At 43.3% G+C, this 18,967-nt stretch overlaps 1 protein-coding gene across 3 annotated transcripts in view; it reads right to left on the bottom strand.

The window, feature by feature from the left end:
• The window catches only part of SLC35F3 (solute carrier family 35 member F3), a 416,478-nt gene that overhangs the window by 144,907 nt on the left and 252,604 nt on the right, over window positions 1-18,967 (bottom strand). For all 3 annotated transcript variants that reach the window (XM_030198124.1, XM_030198125.1, XM_030198126.1), the window contains one exon: window positions 11,892-12,216. In XM_030198124.1, coding sequence (XP_030053984.1) covers window positions 11,892-12,216 — 325 coding nt within the window. The remainder of the gene's footprint in view (window positions 1-11,891; window positions 12,217-18,967) is intronic.

Consider the following 18,967-nt stretch of genomic DNA (forward strand, 5'->3'; position numbering starts at 1 on the left):
AACATGTATATACTCATGGAATAAATAATATTCAAAAACAAATATCAGATCAACATAGTAAATACTTTAACATGTATATAAATACAAAATCAATAACATATATATTGGAATGAAATAATTTCATATATATAAAATATTATTTCATTCCAATATACGTTATTGATTTTATATTTATATACATGTTAAAGTATTTACTATGTTGATCTGATATTTGTTTTTGAATATTATTTATTCCATGAGTATATACATGTTACTGTTTTTAATATGCTGATTTAACGTTTTGTGTTTTGAATTCAGATTTTTGCCACTTACGCAGCCTGAGATTGGCAATGGCAGCGGCTGGGGGGAGGGGGATCGGCAATGGCGGCGGCGGCGGGGGGGGGGGCTATAATGTGCCCCCTCACTCTGGCCCTGGCCCCGGCCCCCTCTACCGCCGCAGTTCAGATACGCCCCTGGTACCAAATGCTAATATTATCTGTTAATTGGAAACAAACCTTTAATCACTATACATATGCAAAATGCACAGCTTCCTAGAGAAACAATTCAGTCTATTTCTAAATTCTTCATTAAATGGACTGGAACGCCTTTGCAATCTTTTATATGCTATACTGCGTCAGAACATGCTCCGTTGTTTACACCAAACAAAAGCAGTTAAGCTATACTATTTTCTTCTAAATCCCTCTGGAAGGCAGACCCCCTTACAGAAAGCAGCTTTTTGATGCTGACAATTACTTTTATTTAGAAAATCTTCTTTTTTACGGTGTACTTCTCAATCAATTCACTGGAAGCATAACTGTATTTTCCTACATGTCCAGTAAAATATACACATTCAGGATGGCAGCCTATTGCGTGTTAAAATGGTGGATCTTCCCACCCTTTGCACCAACTGTGCATAGATATTTGTTGCATAGGAACAACACAGGATTACATGGAGCTCTAGATAGCCAAGGGATAAACAGAAATAGCATATAGTCCACCAAGAACAGGCAAAAGGATTTCACTTCTGCCTAGTATCCACTTCCTCATAAAGCTGGCAAAATCTAACCACTCCAGAGGCAAATCCGGGCTAAAGGCCTACCTGTTTGATGCTGCTTTTAATTCCTAACTTGTCACCTGCTCGTAACCTTTATCTTGTCTTCCTGTCTTCAATAATCCCTTCCCTATGTGTCCTATCTGTCTGTCCTACCCTTATCCCTTATTTGTCCTGTCTGTCTGTCCTGATTTAGATTGTAAGCTCTTTTGAGCAGGGACTGTCTTTTCTTCATGTTAAATTGTGAAGCGCTGCGTACGACTGGTAGCGCTATAGAAATGATTTGTAGTAGTAGTAATAGTAGTAGAGTCCAAAAAAGTTCTAGCAGGCAGACAGGTAGGGGTCATTTCACCATGGAAAATAGTTTGTGATGAATAACTATTTGGCAATTTGTTTTAATAGGGTTATATTCAATGGGGTTTAAAGGGGCATGAGAGGCTCCTGCCTGGATATTCAGTGGCACTTACTGCACAGTGCTACTGAATATCTCCTCTGACCACTGCAGCACTATGTGGGTTAGTGCCAGGGAATTCTTTGGGCGGAGTCAGGAAGGAGCAGGCAGTTATGCAGGCACCAGCCATATTCACTGCTGGTGCCTACATAGCTAAGTAGGCAGACAGAACTGCACACGAGGCAGTCCTATCTTTGTCTGCTTATCTATGTGAGTGCCAGTACTGAACATTAGTCAACACCCGCATAGCTTTCAGATTAGCGGCTGACCCATATTTTCAGTGCCAGCGCCCAGACATGGCCCTGGCATTGAATATCTGGGTTAGATTCAGCACATCTAAAACCACTGACCACCACAAGGTGAATATTGAAGCATATATTTCTATTCAAAACCTTAGCTGTGACTGTTCAGAATACCCAAAAAAGATGAATCAGATTCAAGAGAGCATATGATAAAGCATATTGGGCTCACCCCACTGCTATATATAACCCTCTTCTATTGTGAAGAGGCACATTCAGGTGCTGCAGCCCCCAAGGTTCTTCAGTGAATGAAATGATAGCTTTGGAGCCTGTAGAGTTCAGACCAATACTCCATATAGGAAAAATAATCTAATATTCATAGCAAAATCTTATTGTTCCCAAATCAGTGTATTAAAATATTAGACAATTTAGGGATATAGTTATGAATGTAGGCTACCATTAAGCAGTCTTATTTTACCACTAATTTGTGCTACTGTAACACAGGTTCCATTTTATGCAATGAGATCTAGTTATGGGGTTAACAGTAAAATGTAGAAGAAAAACTGGGATGTTTGACCACGGAAACCAAAGACTGGAAAGGTGGATTCTTCAAGAAACAAACATTTATTAAATAAAAAGACTCAACACAAACGTTGTGTTTCGGCCGCTAGGCCTGCATCTAGAGTCTACAAAAAAAGGCCACATATACATATATTTTTGGTTTGCAAAACAATGACAACAATATGTATAAAATGACAAAGAGGATAAAAAGAACAGCGATATTAAGACATTAAAAATGTATTTAAACATAAAATAAAGACAAATATTTTAAAAGATGCATATAAGATATGTATAAAAAATATATATGTGTGTATTGGGAATGACAGAGAATATATACATAAATATCTCTCATGACAATATTTGTGTGCATGAATAAAAGATGTATATACTTCCAAAAGTATAATTAGAATATATGAGACAATTATGTATACATATGCCGCGTTAGTCAACTGCACTGCTTGTGCTTTTTAGATTGTAAGCTCTTTGAGCAGGGACTGTCCTTCCATGTTAAATTGTACAGCGCTGCATAACCCTAGTAGCGCTTTAGAAATGTTAAGTAGTAGTAGTAGTGGCTGGCTGCTGGGGATCGAGGCCTACTTTGCGTTGGGGAGATCTCCTGTGCATAGCTGCAGCTTATGGGGGACTTGCTTCTTATTGAATCACCAGATGTTGCGGGGGTTGTTGCCTTTGGTTCCAGTAGACTGCAACTCCTGTTCCTTCCTCCGGTGGCCGCCTCCACTCTCCAGGCTGCATGCTGCTTCTTCAGCACTTCATCTGCGCTTGCTGGGCCTCCCTACAGTGCCTTGTTGGGTGCTGTTCCAGCCACTCTGATACATCTCAGCGTCTGGATTTCCTCAGTCCATTTTAGACTCTTTCCCCTTTGCTTCCCTTCTTCCTCTGTTCTTCTACCTCCTCTACTGTCATTGTAATTGTTTTCTCAGTTCATTGTAAACCACTTTGGGGCTGCTTTCAGTGGCAAAAAGTGGGGTATAAATGTTCCAAATAAATAAAGATAGAGAAGAATAAAAATTATATAATAATAATAGTAAGTATAGTAAGATTATGTGCTCAATGCAATTCATCTGGTCCAAACAAAACGAATGATAAAAAACCATAGAGACGAGATTGTGCCTTGTGTATAGCATAAAGTAAAGGCAAGTATTTTAAAAGATGCATATGAAATATCTATAGAAAAGTATATGTGTGTAGGGACTGATCAAGAATATATCCATAAATATCTCTCATAGCAATATTTGTGTACATGAATAAAAGATGTATATACTTCCAAAGACATAATTAGAATATATAGGAAACAATTATATATACATATACAAGTGCATATTATCATGATACGATTGTATTAAAAGATGACATTTTTTATATAATAATAATAAGTGCTTTATGCATAATATCTAGTCCATACCTGACAAATGATAAAAACCAATAGTGAAAGACCATAGTGACAAAATTGTGCCTTATATATCATTTGGATCTATATTATGAGAATGGGAATATAAAAAAGGCAACTGTCCTAATAACAACATAAAATGTTCTTTATAAAGAATGTACTGACTGAATGGTATGTAGTATCAAGTGATACTGACTAACGATGGTGGTGAAAAATATTCAAACATAAAGAATAAAAATAATAATAAAAAAAATAATAGTGATAAAAAATAATAATAAAAAAATAATTAATAACATTGAAAAATAAACAAGAAGAAAAAGAGAAAAAAGGAGAGAAGAGAAAAGAAAAAAGAGAAAAAGAAAAGAAAACAAGTAAAAAGAGGAAAAATAAGAGAGAAAGAAGGGGGGGAAACGGAGGAGGGCAGAAATGATCTCAGTCTAAAAGGATTAAAGACGTCTATTTGGTTGGTGGGGATGCATTATATCGAAATTATGTGTATATTTTTTGGGAATTAAAGTGACGAGTTAGCCTCACCAGGCTGTCCCTGATATTCTAAAACATTATTCGAAAAATTAGTAAGAAATGATGTGTGAATGACTTAAATAAATAGGTGTAGGTATATGAAGTATGAAGTTGACTATCCAGCTTATAATCGAAAGAGAAAAATGCCTATATTGCGACCCAAATCGGGAGATGGGCGTCTTTCTCCCTTGGGCGCCCAAATCGGTATAATCGAAAGTCGATTTTGGGCGTTCCCAACTGCAATCCGTCACGGAAACGGGTAAAGTTGATGGGGCGTGGTGGAGGCGTGGTGAAGGCGGAACTGGGGCGTGGTTATCAGCATACCAACCAAATAGAGGTCTTTAATCCTTTTAGACTTAGATTGTTTCTGCCTTCCCCCGTTTCCCCCTCCCCTTCTTTCTCTCTTATTTTGCCTCTTTCTTTTTACTTTTTTCTTTTCTTTTTTCTTTTCTCTTCTCTCCTTTTTTCTCTTTCTTCTTGTTTATTTTTCAATTTTATTTATTATTATTATTTTTTTATCACTACTATTTTATTATTATTATTATTATTTTTAGTCTTTGTTTGAATATTTTTCACCACCATTGTTAGTCAGTATCACATACCACTCAGTCAGTACATTCTTTATAAAGAACATTTTATGTCATTATTAGGACAGTTGCCTTTTTTATATTCCCATTCTTATAATATGGATCCAAATGATATATAAGGCACAATTTTGTCACTATGGTCTTTCACTATTTGTTTTTATCATTTGTCTCGTATGGACTAGATATTATGCATAAAGCACTTATTATTATTATATAAAAAAATTTTTTGTCATCTTTTAATACAATCGTATCAAGATAATATGCACATGTTACGTATATATAATTGTTTCCTATATCTCTCATGGCAATATTTGTGTCTTTGGAAGTATATACATCCTTTATTCATGTACACAAATATTGCCATGAGAGATATTTATGGATATATTCTTGGTCAGTCCCTATATACATATACTTTTCTATACATATTTCATATGCATCTTTTAAAATACTTGCCTGTACTTTATGCTATACAGAAGGCACAATCTCGTCACTATGGTTTTTTTCATTCGTTTTGTTTGGACCAGATGATTTGCATTGAGCACATAATCTTACTATACTTATTATTACATAATTTTTATTCTTCTCTATCTTTATTCTTTAATATAATTGTTTCATGATATTATGCACATGCATATCCTATATAATAATTCTCACCTCCAACGTTCTGACTTGCCTAGGACCGTGGCTCATTCCGAGTTGGTCTGCTAGGCTCCGCAGATCAGGCTGACATCACCGTAGCCATTATGATGTCAACTTCAGAACCCGGGGGGGGGGGGGGGGGGAAACATGCCTCACAGCTGATCCATGTCCAGAGGAGGGTCGCTGGACATGGGTGGCTGCATGGGGGGGCAGGGGAGAGAGGAGGGTCGCTGGACATGGGTGGCTGCAGGGGAGCCGAGGAAAACCTTGCTAGCGCACGTTTCATTTGTGTCAGAAACGGGCCTTTTTTTACTAGTGTATACATAATTGTCTCTTATATATTCTAATTATACTTTTGGAAGTATATACATCTTTTATTCATGCACACAAATATTGTCATGAGAGATATTTATGTAAATATTTTCTGTCATTCCCAATACACACATATATATTTTTTATATATATCTTATATGTATCTTTTAAAATATGTCTTTATTTTATATACATATATATTTTAAATACATTTTTTAATGTCTTACTATCCCTGTTCTTTTTATCCTCTTTGTCATTTTATACATATTGTTGTCATTGTTTTGCAAACCAAAAATATATGTATATGTGGCCTTTTTTTGTAGACCCCTGATGCAGGCTCGTTTGTGTCGAGTCTCTTCAACCTAATGATGATTCCCCTAGCCAAGCTATTAGACAATCAAAATCTCAACCCATACATATATGCAGATGATGTCACGATCTACATTCCTTTCAAACATGACCTAAACGAAATAACCAACGAAATCAACCAAAGCTTCCAAATCATGCACTCCTGGGTGGACGCATTTCGGCTAAAACTCAATGCAGAAAAAACACAATGCCTCATACTCACTTCACAACACTAATAACTTCACCACCATAACCACCCCCAACCTTTCACTCCCCATCTCAAACAATCTGAAAATTCTGGGAGTTACCATGGACTGAAATCTCACACTTGAAACTCACGTGAAGAATACAACTAAGAAAATGTTCCATTCCATGTGGAAACTCAAAAAAGAGTAAAACCTTTTTTCCCTAGGGCCATTTTTCGGAACCTGGTGCAGTCAATGGTTTTAAGCCACTTGGACTGTTGCAACACACTCTACGCCGGCTGTAAAGAACAGACCATCAAGAAACTTCAAACAGCTCAGAATACCGCAGCCAGACTCATATTCGGTAAAACAAGATATGAAAGTGCGAAACCCCTAAGAAAAAAACGACACTGGCTCCCACTTAAAGAACGTATCACATTCAAGATCTGCACAACTGTTCATAAAATCATTTACGGAGATGCCCCAATCTACATGCTAGACCTCTTGGACCTTCCACCCAGAAATGCTAAAAAATCCTCCTGCACCTTCCTCAACCTACACTTCCCCAGCTGTAAAGGAATCAAATACAAAGGAACACATGCGACCAGCTTTTCCTATATAGGTACGCAGATGTGGAATGCACTTCCAACTCACTTAAAAACGATCAACGAACTAACTTCCGCAAATCTCTAAAGACCTTTCTCTTCAACAAAGCCTACCACGAGAACACGTGGAGGGGCATAATCGAATGGAAACGCCTATCTCCATGGGCGTCTATGTCCGAAAACGGGTACGTGAAGAGGCGGGACAGACCGTATTTTCGAAAAAATGGTCGTTTTTCAGCTGGGCGTTTGTTTTTTTTAGCGATAATGGAAACTAAAAACGCCCAGCTCAAAAACGTCCTAATCCGAGCCATTTGGTCGTGGGAGGGGCCACGACTCGTAGTACACTCGCCCCCCTGACATGCCAGGACACCAACTGGGCACCCTAGAGGTCAGTGCGGTGGACTTCAGACAACGCTCCCATATGCATAGCTCCCTTACCACGGGTGCTGAGCACCCAACCCCCTTCCCCCCAAACCCACTACCCACAAATGTACAACACTACCCTAGCTCTTAGGGGTGAAGGGGGCACCTACATGTGTGTACAGTGGGTTTTGGAGGCCTCCCATTTACCAGCACAAGTGTTACAGGTGGGGGGGGGGGGGGGGGATGGGCCTGGCTCCACCTGGCTGAAGTGCACTGCGGTACCTACTAAATGTGCTCCAGGGACCTGCATACACGCAGGCCTCTAGGACTTGTTGCTGCTATATAACATTGGCACACCAGTTGACACCTGAAGACTAATCTCTCCGAAAACGTCCTTTATTGGAATAAGCACGCTTACTAACAGTTAACTGCAGATCAGAGGTTGTGCCCCACTGGCAACGAGTCTCATGGTATTGAGATTAGCAGTAGGTCAGAGCTGGCAGAATGGTGTACAATGCCTTCTTTCAGCCACATTCAAGGTAAGAACTAAGTTCTGTAACGTGGCTAACACGTGAAAGGGATCTAAAACTGGCTTACAAAAATGGCCACTACCTCATGGACTACCGGAAACGGGCACACTCTGACCCAGTAAGCAGGGGGGAAAGCACCATGGGAGTAGAGCCTACCAACTACCAACATCGTGAGCATTTGCCACAAGCTAGTGGAATCATGGAGCCCAATACCCTACACCCACCACAATGCATTGCTGATGTGACTCTGCAGTGCGCATAACAGAAAGGGTGTCACACTCACCCGAGAGCCACATCAGAACCAGGGAAAGGCTGTCACAGGATAGAACACATTCTGCTGTCATGGAGGTGGGTACGGCATTTGAGGCTGGCATAGAGGCTGGAAAAAAAGTTTTTAAAGTGGGTTTTTTTTTGGTGGAAGGGGGTTAGTGATCACTGGGGGAGTCCGGGGAGGTCATCCCCGATTCCCTCCAGTGGTCATCTGGTCAGTTGGGGCACTTTTTTGGGACCTGTTCGTGAAAAAAAGGGTCCAAAAAAGTGACCCAAAATCGCATTAAAAACGCCTTTTTTTCGATTATCAGCTAAAGACGCCCATCTCTCCTTGGCTGATAACCACGCCCCAGTTCCGCCTTCACCACGCCTCCGACACGCCCCCGTCAACTTTACCCATTTCCGCGACGGATTGCAGTTGGAAACGCCCAAATCGGCGTTCGATTATACCGATTTGGGCGCCCATGCGAGAAAGACGCCCATCTCCCGATTTGGGTCGCAATATAGGCGTTTTTCTCTTTCGATTATAAGCAGGATAACCAACTATAACACAACACCTAGCCATCTTCATTTAGAATGTATCTCTCTAAAACTCCTGACCAAAACTTCTTCTTGTCTTCCTTGACATCTTTGTAACATCAACTGTATTCTTTATCCTGGCATAACAGGTTTTTGTAAGCCACTTTGAGCCTGCAAATAGGTGGGAAAATGTGGGATACAAGTGCAATAAATAAATAATAAACATTAGTTTCTTGCAGAATCCACCTTTCCAGTCTTTGGTTTCCGTGGTCAAACATCCCACTTTTTCTTTTACTTCGTGGCTCTCCGTGGGACGTTCGAGTTCTCCGCCTCAGGCGGATTATCCTGGTTAACAGTAAAATAGCATGTCTTAATGCTTTAATCTGTATGCTTAGTCTACCTATTGCTTTTGCTTGTTTTTTTTTTTCTTTTGTAGTTTTTCTCTCCCTGAAAGCTGGGCATTAAATCCCACAGTGCTGAAGCCCAAAACACAACAATGCTACCATAAAATAGCTCAGGGATGCTCGAAGGAATTGATATGCAAATGATATGTATGCTTAATTTGCAGTTCCCTCTCTTTTAAGCATCCCCTCCTCTGCAGTTTGGCAGCTGGCCTCTCTCTCAACTGTCTTCCTATTATCCAGCAGCTCACCCTTCTCCCTCTCACCTCCTGATTCTGCAGGCCTTCTCTCTCTCAACTCCCCCTCCCCCCCCCCCACCAGCCTTGTGATTCAGCTCATTCAACCTCCCTAGTCCAACAGCTTCTCCCCTTTCATCCCCCCCTCCCCCCCCATCCGGTAGCTTCCCTCTCTCTGACCTCCTCCAATTCGACAGTTCTCCTCTCTCTCAACCCCCCAGGTGCCTGTAATCCAGCAGCTCCCCCTCTCTCAATCACTCCCAGCCTGTGCGATCCAGCAGTTCCCCCTCTCTTAACTCCTCCTGCCCCTGTGATTCAGTAGCTCCCTCTCTCTCAAACAATCCCCCCATTCCAATAACTCTCCTCTCTCTCAAGCCTCCCCCTCAGCACTTGCAATCCAGCAGCTCCCTCTCTCTCAATACTCCATCCATCCAGCAGCTTCCCTCTCTCTCACCCGCACCAATACGGCAGCTCTCCTCTCTCTCAACCACTCTCTCAGACACTGTGACCCAGCATCTTCTCCTCTCTTAACCCCCTCCCCAGGGTCCCAGCAGCTTTCCCCCCTCTCACCACCTACCAATCAAGCAACAGTCTCTCTCTCAAGCTCCCCCCATAGGGCAGCCCCTCTCTCTGTTCCCCCCCCCCCCCATATCCTCCATGGTCCTGCAACTCCATGGGGGGGCATCTACTTTTAAATAAATGCTTCTCTTCTCTAGCAGTGCAGGGCAGCATTAGTGATGTGCATGCCTGGAGCTTTCCCTTTGCCGCATTCAGCCCCTGTGGAATCAGGAAATTACATCAGAGGGAGGCGGCACAAGGCAAACTTTGGTGCATAGCTTATGTTGCCTGCTGCCGTTAGAGAAGAGAGGCACTTGTTTAAAGGTTAATGGGGACAGAGATGCCAAACCATGAGGGGGGGGGGGCTCTGCCGGATCATGGAAAGAGCATGCCCGACTGGGGAGGGGGTTAACTGAGGGGAGTGGAAAGTCAAGGGAGAAGATTTTTGATGCCCTTTTGGCATTCTGAGCCAATGCTCACCTGGTCCATGTGTTGAGCTGGCCCTTATGAGGACAAACTAGAGGTTAGGGTTCTTCAGCTTGGACAGGAAACAGCTGAGAAGTATGATAGAGGTCTATAAAGTGGAGTGGAACAGATAAATGTGCATCAATTTTTTATTCTTTCAAAAAGTAAAAAAGACTAGGGGACATGCCATGAAATTACTAAGTAGTACATGTGGAGAGTAATTTTCAGGGCCAGCTTAAGGGACTGTGATGCCCTGAACCAACGTTTGCTTTGACCCCCCCCCCCCCCCCACACACACACATACATCGGTGCTCCCCCCACATCAGCTCCCTTCTAGCCAGCCAGTCCACCTGCATAACCCCAACTCACCCAAGGGGTGATGGGGGTAGGATCAATCCCCACTCTTTCTTGCCCTGGTGGCTAAAATGGTACAATAACCAGTCAGTGGCTAGTTTTCATCTACTTGCAATTTAAACACCGGTCCCAAAATGTGACACATAGAAAGTTTAGCTTAATGGGATCAGGTAGATGTTCAATCAAAAATTGTTTTGATTTTTTTAATTTTATTCAAACCATAAACACTTCAGGCAAATATTAATACTTTCAGGTTTACCCAACTATGGTGACCTCAGCGGTGCTCATTGCCCATGTATATATCTTGGGCAATGAGCACCGCTGAGGTCACCATAGTTGGGTAAACCTGAAAGCATTAATATTTGCCTGAAGTGTTTATAGTTTGAATAAAATTTAAAAAATCAAAAAAAAATTTTGATTGAACATCTACCTGATCCCATTAAGCTAAACTTTCTATTTCTTCAAAATGGTACCATTAAGGGGTTCAAGCTGCTATATAAAAGAAAAAAGCCCTTATATGGCAACTTAAAAACTCCAGCAGTAATACAGAAAGACTGTTACCATTGTGAAGAAGGCTTTAGAGCAGGGGTGGGCAACCATGGTCCTCGAGGGACACAAACCAGTTGGGTTTTCAAGAGTTCCACAATGAATATGGATGAGATCTAGTGTCTAAGGCAAGGCTTTGCACAAGATTAGCTTGTGCCCAAAACTACTTTCTGCATCATGTACCCACAAAATTGTGTGCTAAAACCAAGCCTGAGCGCACTTTATTGCATCAGCCCCTTTTGTCAGCAAATCCAAACAAATCCACCACACACTACAGACAGGCAGAACCACTGCAGCCATCCCAGCAGGGGGAGATATAGCTCCCCTCTACACTAAATTGGTATGGTCCTGAATCCAGTAGCATACTTGGCTAGTGAGGGTACTGAAAGGCTCCTTACAAATGCAAAAAGCACTATACCAGAGGACAATAGCAACAGACGTATCTAATCATAAGATCTCCAGAGAATGCATGGTTTGTTAATTGCTTGATTGGTCTTGAGTAATTGTGCTTTCCTATTTATTGTATGGCATTCCTTTTCCAATTTTAGCTTTGTTTTTATTTTTATTGCAATGTAAACTATTTCAACTTGGGCTCATGAGAAGCGATATAGCAAACTTGATAAACGATAAGCAATGATGACTGAAACAAAGGCAAAGGAGTATGAACAAGCTCACTTTTCCTCATATACACCCTGAATAAAACATCAGCAACTGTAATATAGGAAGGGAATATTCAGTGTCAAGAGTAGAAAACTGTCTTACCTGTATCTCTGCTGTGGTGATTGTTTTTCAGTTGACTTTGACACATATCCAATATAATACAAAGGGAAGAATAAAAAGTTCCAGTTTGTGGCAAACCACGTCAGAGTGAATGGTGCATCAAATTTCTTAAAGGTTGATTTTGCAAGCTGTGTGGAGCCTGACCAGGATGAGCAAACACAAAGGATTACTGCAACCCCCCAGAAGAACTTCTTGAGCTGTGTAATGGAGCATTTCCAGCAACTACGATTCCCTCTTCCACCAACTTCTGCCCCACCTTGCATCTGCACTTCTGTGGGGGCTGGGGATTCCTGGGGGCGCTCATCCCCTAAACAAGAGAGAAGAGAAATTGTAGTTAAGAGTGTTTGTCACTAGAAACCTTACATTTTCATGCCATATTAAACTATGGACTCCATTTACTAATAGAGAGCATGCAACAATGGCATCATGGCATGTTACCTACTGTAAATTTATTGTACAAAATGGGCTTTTCGGCAGGTGCCATAGAGGGGCATAATTGAATGGCGCCGGCCATCTATTTGGCCGGCGCCATTAAGCGGTGCCCCGATCGTATTATCGAAAAAAGATAGCCGGCTATCTTTCGTTTCGATAATACGGTTGGAGCCGGCCAAATCTCAGTATTTTGGCCGGCTTTAGAGATGGCCAGCATTGGTTTCTGGCAATAATGGAAACTAATGCCGGTGACCTCAAACCCGGCCAAATCCAAGGTATCTGGTCGTGGGAGGACCCAGCATTTGTAGTGCACTGGTCCCCCTCACATGCCAGGACACCAATCGGGCACCCTAGGGGGCACTGCAGTGGACTTCAAAAATTGGTCCCAGGTGCATAGCTCCCTTACCTTGGGTGCTGAGCCCCCCAAATCCTCCCCCCAAAACCCACTCCCCACAACTCTACACCACTACCATAGCCCTTAGGGATGAAGGGGGGCACCTACATGTGGGTACAGTGGGTTTGGGGGGGAGGGTTTGGAGGGCTCAACATTTACCACCACAAGTGTAACAGGTAGGGGGGGGGATGGGCCTGGTCCACCTGCCTGAAGTGCAGTGCACTCAATATAAACTGCGCCAGGGACCTGCATACTGCTGTCATGGAGCTGGGTATGACATTTGAGGCTGGCATAGAGGCTGGCAAAAAAAATGTTTTTTTTAATTTTTTTTTGGGTGGGAGGGGGTTGGTGACCACTGGGGGAGTAAGGGGAGGTCATCCCAGATTCCCTCCGGTGGTCATCTGGTCAATTGGGGCACTTTTTTGAGGCTTGGTCCTAAAAATAAATGGACCAAGTGAAGCCGGCCAAATGCTCACCAGAGCTGGCCATCTTTTTTCCATTATCGGCCAAAGCCGGCCATCTCATAACCACGCCCCCATTCCGCCTTCCATACCCTTCTGAAACACCCCCTTTAACTTTGGCCGGCTCTGCTACGGAAAGCAGTTGGAGCCAGCCAAAATTGGCTTTCTATTATACCGATTTGGTCGGGTTCAGGAGATGGCTGACCATCTCCCGATTTGTGTAGGAAGATGGCCGGCGATCTCTTTCGAAAATAAGCAGGATAATCTCTTTATCACACTTAGGAGACATTTAACTAAGCCATGGTAAAATCTACAGTTGCTGCATCTTAATACAGGAATTTAGCTCATGATAACTGCAAATGTTAATGTGGCAACTATTGGGAATGTTCCCACTATTTTGTATTGCAGGTCATGCGTGAACATTCAGATTAACGCATGGTCCTTGTTCTGGGTTAATGCAGAAGTACTTAGCTCCCCTATGTTAAGCAGCTAGCACATGACAGTTGCAGCACATTAATTGCCAAACGCCTTCCATGCCCACTCTCTGCCCATGGCACACCCTTGGCACAAAAAGCACTTAACACACAGTTTACCATGCGCTAACTGTGAAAATATTGCAAAGCCCCTTAACGTGGCGTAAACCAGGTGTTCAGTGTTTGTTTGGTTTTTTTTTTAAATCTTATTTATTGGCAAACCAGCTTACACATTGAACATTCATGAGCAAATTACAGTCTCAGCCAAAAAGTGTCACATGTACATCTGAAGGAAATGTGCCCATTTTGCACTTGAATTTCCCCTCTCCTCACCCCCCTTTACTACTAACCCCCCCATCCACTTCCCCCCTCCCTCAACAGTTCAAAATCCTACTTCTAGCAACAGTTGTCAAAGAGTCCCAAAAATGTAACCATATCTTACAAAACTGGTCTCCCTTTTTTGAAGCCAAGTCTATGACTCCTTTTTTTTTCCAGCAAGCAGCACTGCATCATTGCCCCTCTCCACTGTGGAATGCTAGGTGCCTCCGGCTTCAACCATAATTGCAGTATTACCCTCTTCCCCATTAGTACGGATCTCTCCAAAAAGGCTTTAAGTCCCTCTGGGAGGTTGCGTCGAACTTCAAAAACATCAAACAGCTGACCCGGTGATGACACCCATTGTAATGACCACATTTGTGATATCCGTCTGCCCAGCTCTATCCAGAAAGAATGCACCACCCCACAGGACCAAAACATATGTCCCAGAGTGGCACCCACACTTCGGCATTTGGGGCAGTCATCTGTTTTCCTCAAAGTCGCTCTGTAGGCCCTGTGGGGTGATATATGCAGTCGCATAGCAAATTTATACTGCATTTCCCACCACGCTGTATTATCTGTCACACTGTACACAGACGTCAGACAGGCTTCGAATTGGCCAGAGTCGAGCCTCCACTGCAGCTCTTGCGTCCATTGGCTTATTACTACAGTATAATCATTATGTGCAGATGAGTCCCTTAAGTGGCGATGAAAATATTTCAGCAGAATTTTTAATTGGGCTTCCATGCCCAGTAAATCATTTAAAGTGTTCCAGACTCCCTGAGTCAGTTGACAAGCAGGCAACAAACTAACATAATGTCTAACTTGTAGGTATGCAAAGATGTCTCTTTGGTCTAACCCAAATTCCTCACACAGGGTCTGGAAGGACTTGGTGGTCCCCTGCTCCGTTACAACCTGGAATAAATAATGAATTCCACGAGCCGCCCACCTCTTGAACAGTACTGATGTTGACAGTACTGTCAAGTTGCCCCCAAGAGGAAGTAAGGGAGAAATCTCTTTAATCCAGGTAAAGGTTTTATTTAACCATCGCCACGCTTTGCGTAAAGAGTTTAAAATATAACCATACAGTCCTAAGATGGGCAATTTATCTGGCGGGGCAAGGAGCCAGTATGCAAAGCTGAGTGGTGCCATCAAGGAAGTCTCTATACTTGTACAGGAAAAAAATTCCTTAGAACGGAACCAGTCAGATATGTGGCGTAAGCAACTAGCCATGAAAAATAGTGTCAAATCGAGCGGTCCCAAGCCCCCCTTAGTGCGGGGTTATATTATTTTATGTAGCCCTATACGCGCTTTCTTTCCCTGCCACAGAAATCGGTTAAGTGCTCTTTGTAGCCACCGTTCCTCTCTAGACACCAGGGTAATTGGAATCATTTGTAGCATATATGTCCATTTTGAGAACAGGATCATATTGAATAATGCTATTCTACCCTGTAGAGATATAGGTAACCCTTGCCATCCTTGTAAGACATCTATCATTCGCCTCTGCAAGGGGCCCATATTTTCCAAGTGCAATCTAGCTAAATCAGCCGGTACATAGATCCCCAGGTATTGGATTACCCCCGTGGCCCACTGAAAAGGAAATTGCCCCACCCATTCTACCCGAATTGCCAATTGGACTGGCAGAGCCACTGATTTCTGCAAGTTCAATTCCAGCCCTAAGAAGAAACTAAACTTGTCTATGACCTCCAGCAAGCGTGGTACTGATGAACACAGTTGGGTAAGAGTGAGGAACATATCGTCCGCAAAGGCCAACACTTTTATCCGACTCTCCCGCAGCACTACACCCTTTATATCCGGATCCAGCAAGATTGTATGTAATAGTGGCTCCAAATATAATAGGAACAAGAGAGGGGAGAGGGGGCATCCCTGTCTAGTTCCCCGTTCCACCCACAAGGTCGAGGACCTAGTTCCATTAATCAAGACCCTGGCAGACGCACCCTCATACAGAGTTCGTACTGCCGCTAAAAAACACCCTCCCATCCCAACATACTTAAGGACCTGGAACAGATAATCCCAATTGACCTTATCGAATGCTTTGGCCGCATCCAAGCTGGTCAATAATAAGGGGTCTCCCGTGGCCTGCCCATAAGCCACGGCCAATAGCACTTTACGCACATGCCTAGTGGCCTGACGCCCTTGACAAACCCCACTTGGTGTTCTCCTATCAAACTTGGGGTATTCAACATTAATCTGTCTGCCAACACCCGGGACAAAATTTTTATGTCAACATTGATTAGTGACATTGGCCTATAGGATTCCACTTGGTCTTTTGGCTTACCTGGTTTGGGGATTAGTGTGATCAAAGCTTCATTCTCAGCCTTAGAGAAGAACCCCCTTTCAACTACCGCATCAAAGTAAGCGATCAGTGGTCCACAGACTTCCTGCATCAAAATTTTATAGTATTCGTTTGAAAAGCCATCGATCCCCGGCGCTGAACCCAGCGGCAGGGTCTTTAGAACTTTTTGCACCTCTTGCGCCCGAATAGGTGTTGACATAGCCCTCCGCGCCTCTTCTGTTAATCGTGGCATTCCTGCATCTTCTAAATAGTCCCACATCAAGGGCCCCTGATCTCTATCCCTAGAGGAATACACTTCCATAAAATGGGTGTGAAAGGTGTCCAATATTTCCTGCAACTGAATGACACAGGTTCCCGGGGAAGTCACTACTGAAGAGATAAATTGGCGTGGTAAGCTCGCTTTAGCCACCTTCGTCAACAGCTTCCAGGATTTATTATCAAAGCGCTGAAAATTCAGTCGCTTAGCCATCAGCTGCTTCATGGCTTGCTCGTGTATAAGTGAATTAAGAGCCACCAGAGCCGATGTCATCAGGTCTTTGTTGACCACTGTTGAGCTAGTGAGATGCTTCCTCTTCGCTATCTTGTATGCTTCCTCAAGCTTCAAGATGTCTGCCGCCAGGCATTTCGCCCTTGCGCTCATAAACGCAATCACTTCCCCCTTCATGACTGCCTTGGAGGCCTCCCAATAGATTACCTGTAACTCACATGAGTCAGAATTAGTATCGGCATAAAATTACCACTTCCTATAGAGGTGTTCCCGAAGTTGTTTATCTTGATACAAATAAGCAGGAAATCTCCATTGCCCCCCCCACGGGGACCCCCCCCCCCCATCAGATCTAAATCTATCCAGATTATATTATGATCTGAGATCTCCATTGGGCCAATAGTAGCTCCGATCTAAAAAACCAGGATTGGGAAATTAGAATGTAATCTATTCTCGACCAAGAGTGGTGAACCTTTGACTGGTGTGTGTAATCTTTTGTGGTAGGGTGGAGTGTCCGCCAAGGGTCTATTAAGCGCCGGCATCCCCCTGCCCTTGCCCACCCCTGGGATGGAAGTGGGGGATAATCTATCTAAGGCCGGATCTAGTACTTGATTAAAGTCCCTCGCCCAGACCCAGGGAGCGTCTGCGTGCTGCGATCCAAGCGCTATGAGGGATTGAAAGAACTTAGGGCTATAGGAGTTTGGGCCATATACTGCACATAGATAAAACTTCTGTCTCTGATAATTAAGATGGAGTAACACAATTCGCCCCTCAGAGTCCTTATATACCAGTTTAGATTGACAGGGCAGCCCCTTCTTCAGTAAGATTGCCACCCCGCTTTTCCTATTTCACGATGAGGAAAAATGGCACTCACCCACCCATTGTTGGCAGAGTTTCCCATGCTCAATGTCTGACAATTTTGTTTCCTGCAAGCAGGCTATAGCGGCGCCCTGGTGCTCGATCTGTGACAAAATCTTGTAGCGCTTCACTGGGGATGTAATGCCAGAGACATTCCAAGATAGTATTTCTATGTTGGGGCGACTAGTCATTTATCTCCACTTCCTCTTGAGTGCCCTCAAAATCCTGCCATCGAAATCCCCGGGAGCCCAGCCCCTCCCCCGGGAAGCTGCGTCTTTCGCACCGAGCAGGGGACCACCTTGTGCCACCGATCAACCTGTCACAATCATCACACAACCCGTCATTGTCCCTCCCTATCCCCCACATATCCCCCATCCCCAACAACCCCCTCCCCCCCTCCATCCTCCCTCTCACCTCTACCATCCCCTCCCCCCATCCAGATCCCCCCCTCTCCCCAACATCTCTGGGGTCACTTAAATGTGAAGACCCCCTGAGCCCCATGCTATCAACATTCTTTCAGATGCATTTGGCGGCCTTCTTGTACCCACCCCAGCCTATGGGCCAGCTGTAGGCACAGTGGCCCCACGTGGTCTGACAAAGCGAACTCGTTTCTGAGCTAAGCTTCCAGCTCCATTGCTAAAGTTCTTTCCCCCACAGATTCCGGGACTCCGATCAGCCATAATATGATGGGGAGAAATGAAAAATAGACTTTTACTTCAGCAGATTTAGCCCATACGCAGCAGAGCTTTAGAAGTGTTAACTCCCATTTATTTTTTTTTCTCTCTCCCTCTCTTTCACACAGACTCTTGAATAAAAGATTCAATTACTCTCTCTTCTTTAACTTCCAAACAAAATGATGTTTACTTACAGTTTCTTCAGATAACTATTTACATCATACTTGCAGTAGACATGATGGTAAAACTACTGAATACAAAAATTCTGTCAGTTGGTTATCATACAGCTTGAAGAGAGATTGCTAACACCATCTTATGCTGACACAGACTGACTCACTCTCAGAGCAAATAGAGTGACTCAGACACACCCACAAGACATTACACTGTATCCAATGACATCATAGCTCATAGAATTGTTGACAGTTAATGCATGCAGCACTTGTCTTTCACATATTCCTACAAGATTGGCCCTCCTCGACCTGTTTTCGAGGTTGTCCACTTTGGTAGTAAGCGACTCGATTGTTTCTTTTAATTGGTTCAGAATCGGGGGAGTTAGCGTTGTGGCGTCTTCCAAGTCTGAGACTCTTTGTTCGAGCTCACCAGCACACCGTGACAGCTCCAGTTGAACTACTTCGAAGTTAGTAAGTTGG

The sequence above is a fragment of the Microcaecilia unicolor genome, chromosome 3 (assembly GCF_901765095.1).
Source record: "Microcaecilia unicolor chromosome 3, aMicUni1.1, whole genome shotgun sequence".
Classification (NCBI taxonomy): Eukaryota; Metazoa; Chordata; class Amphibia; order Gymnophiona; family Siphonopidae; genus Microcaecilia; species Microcaecilia unicolor.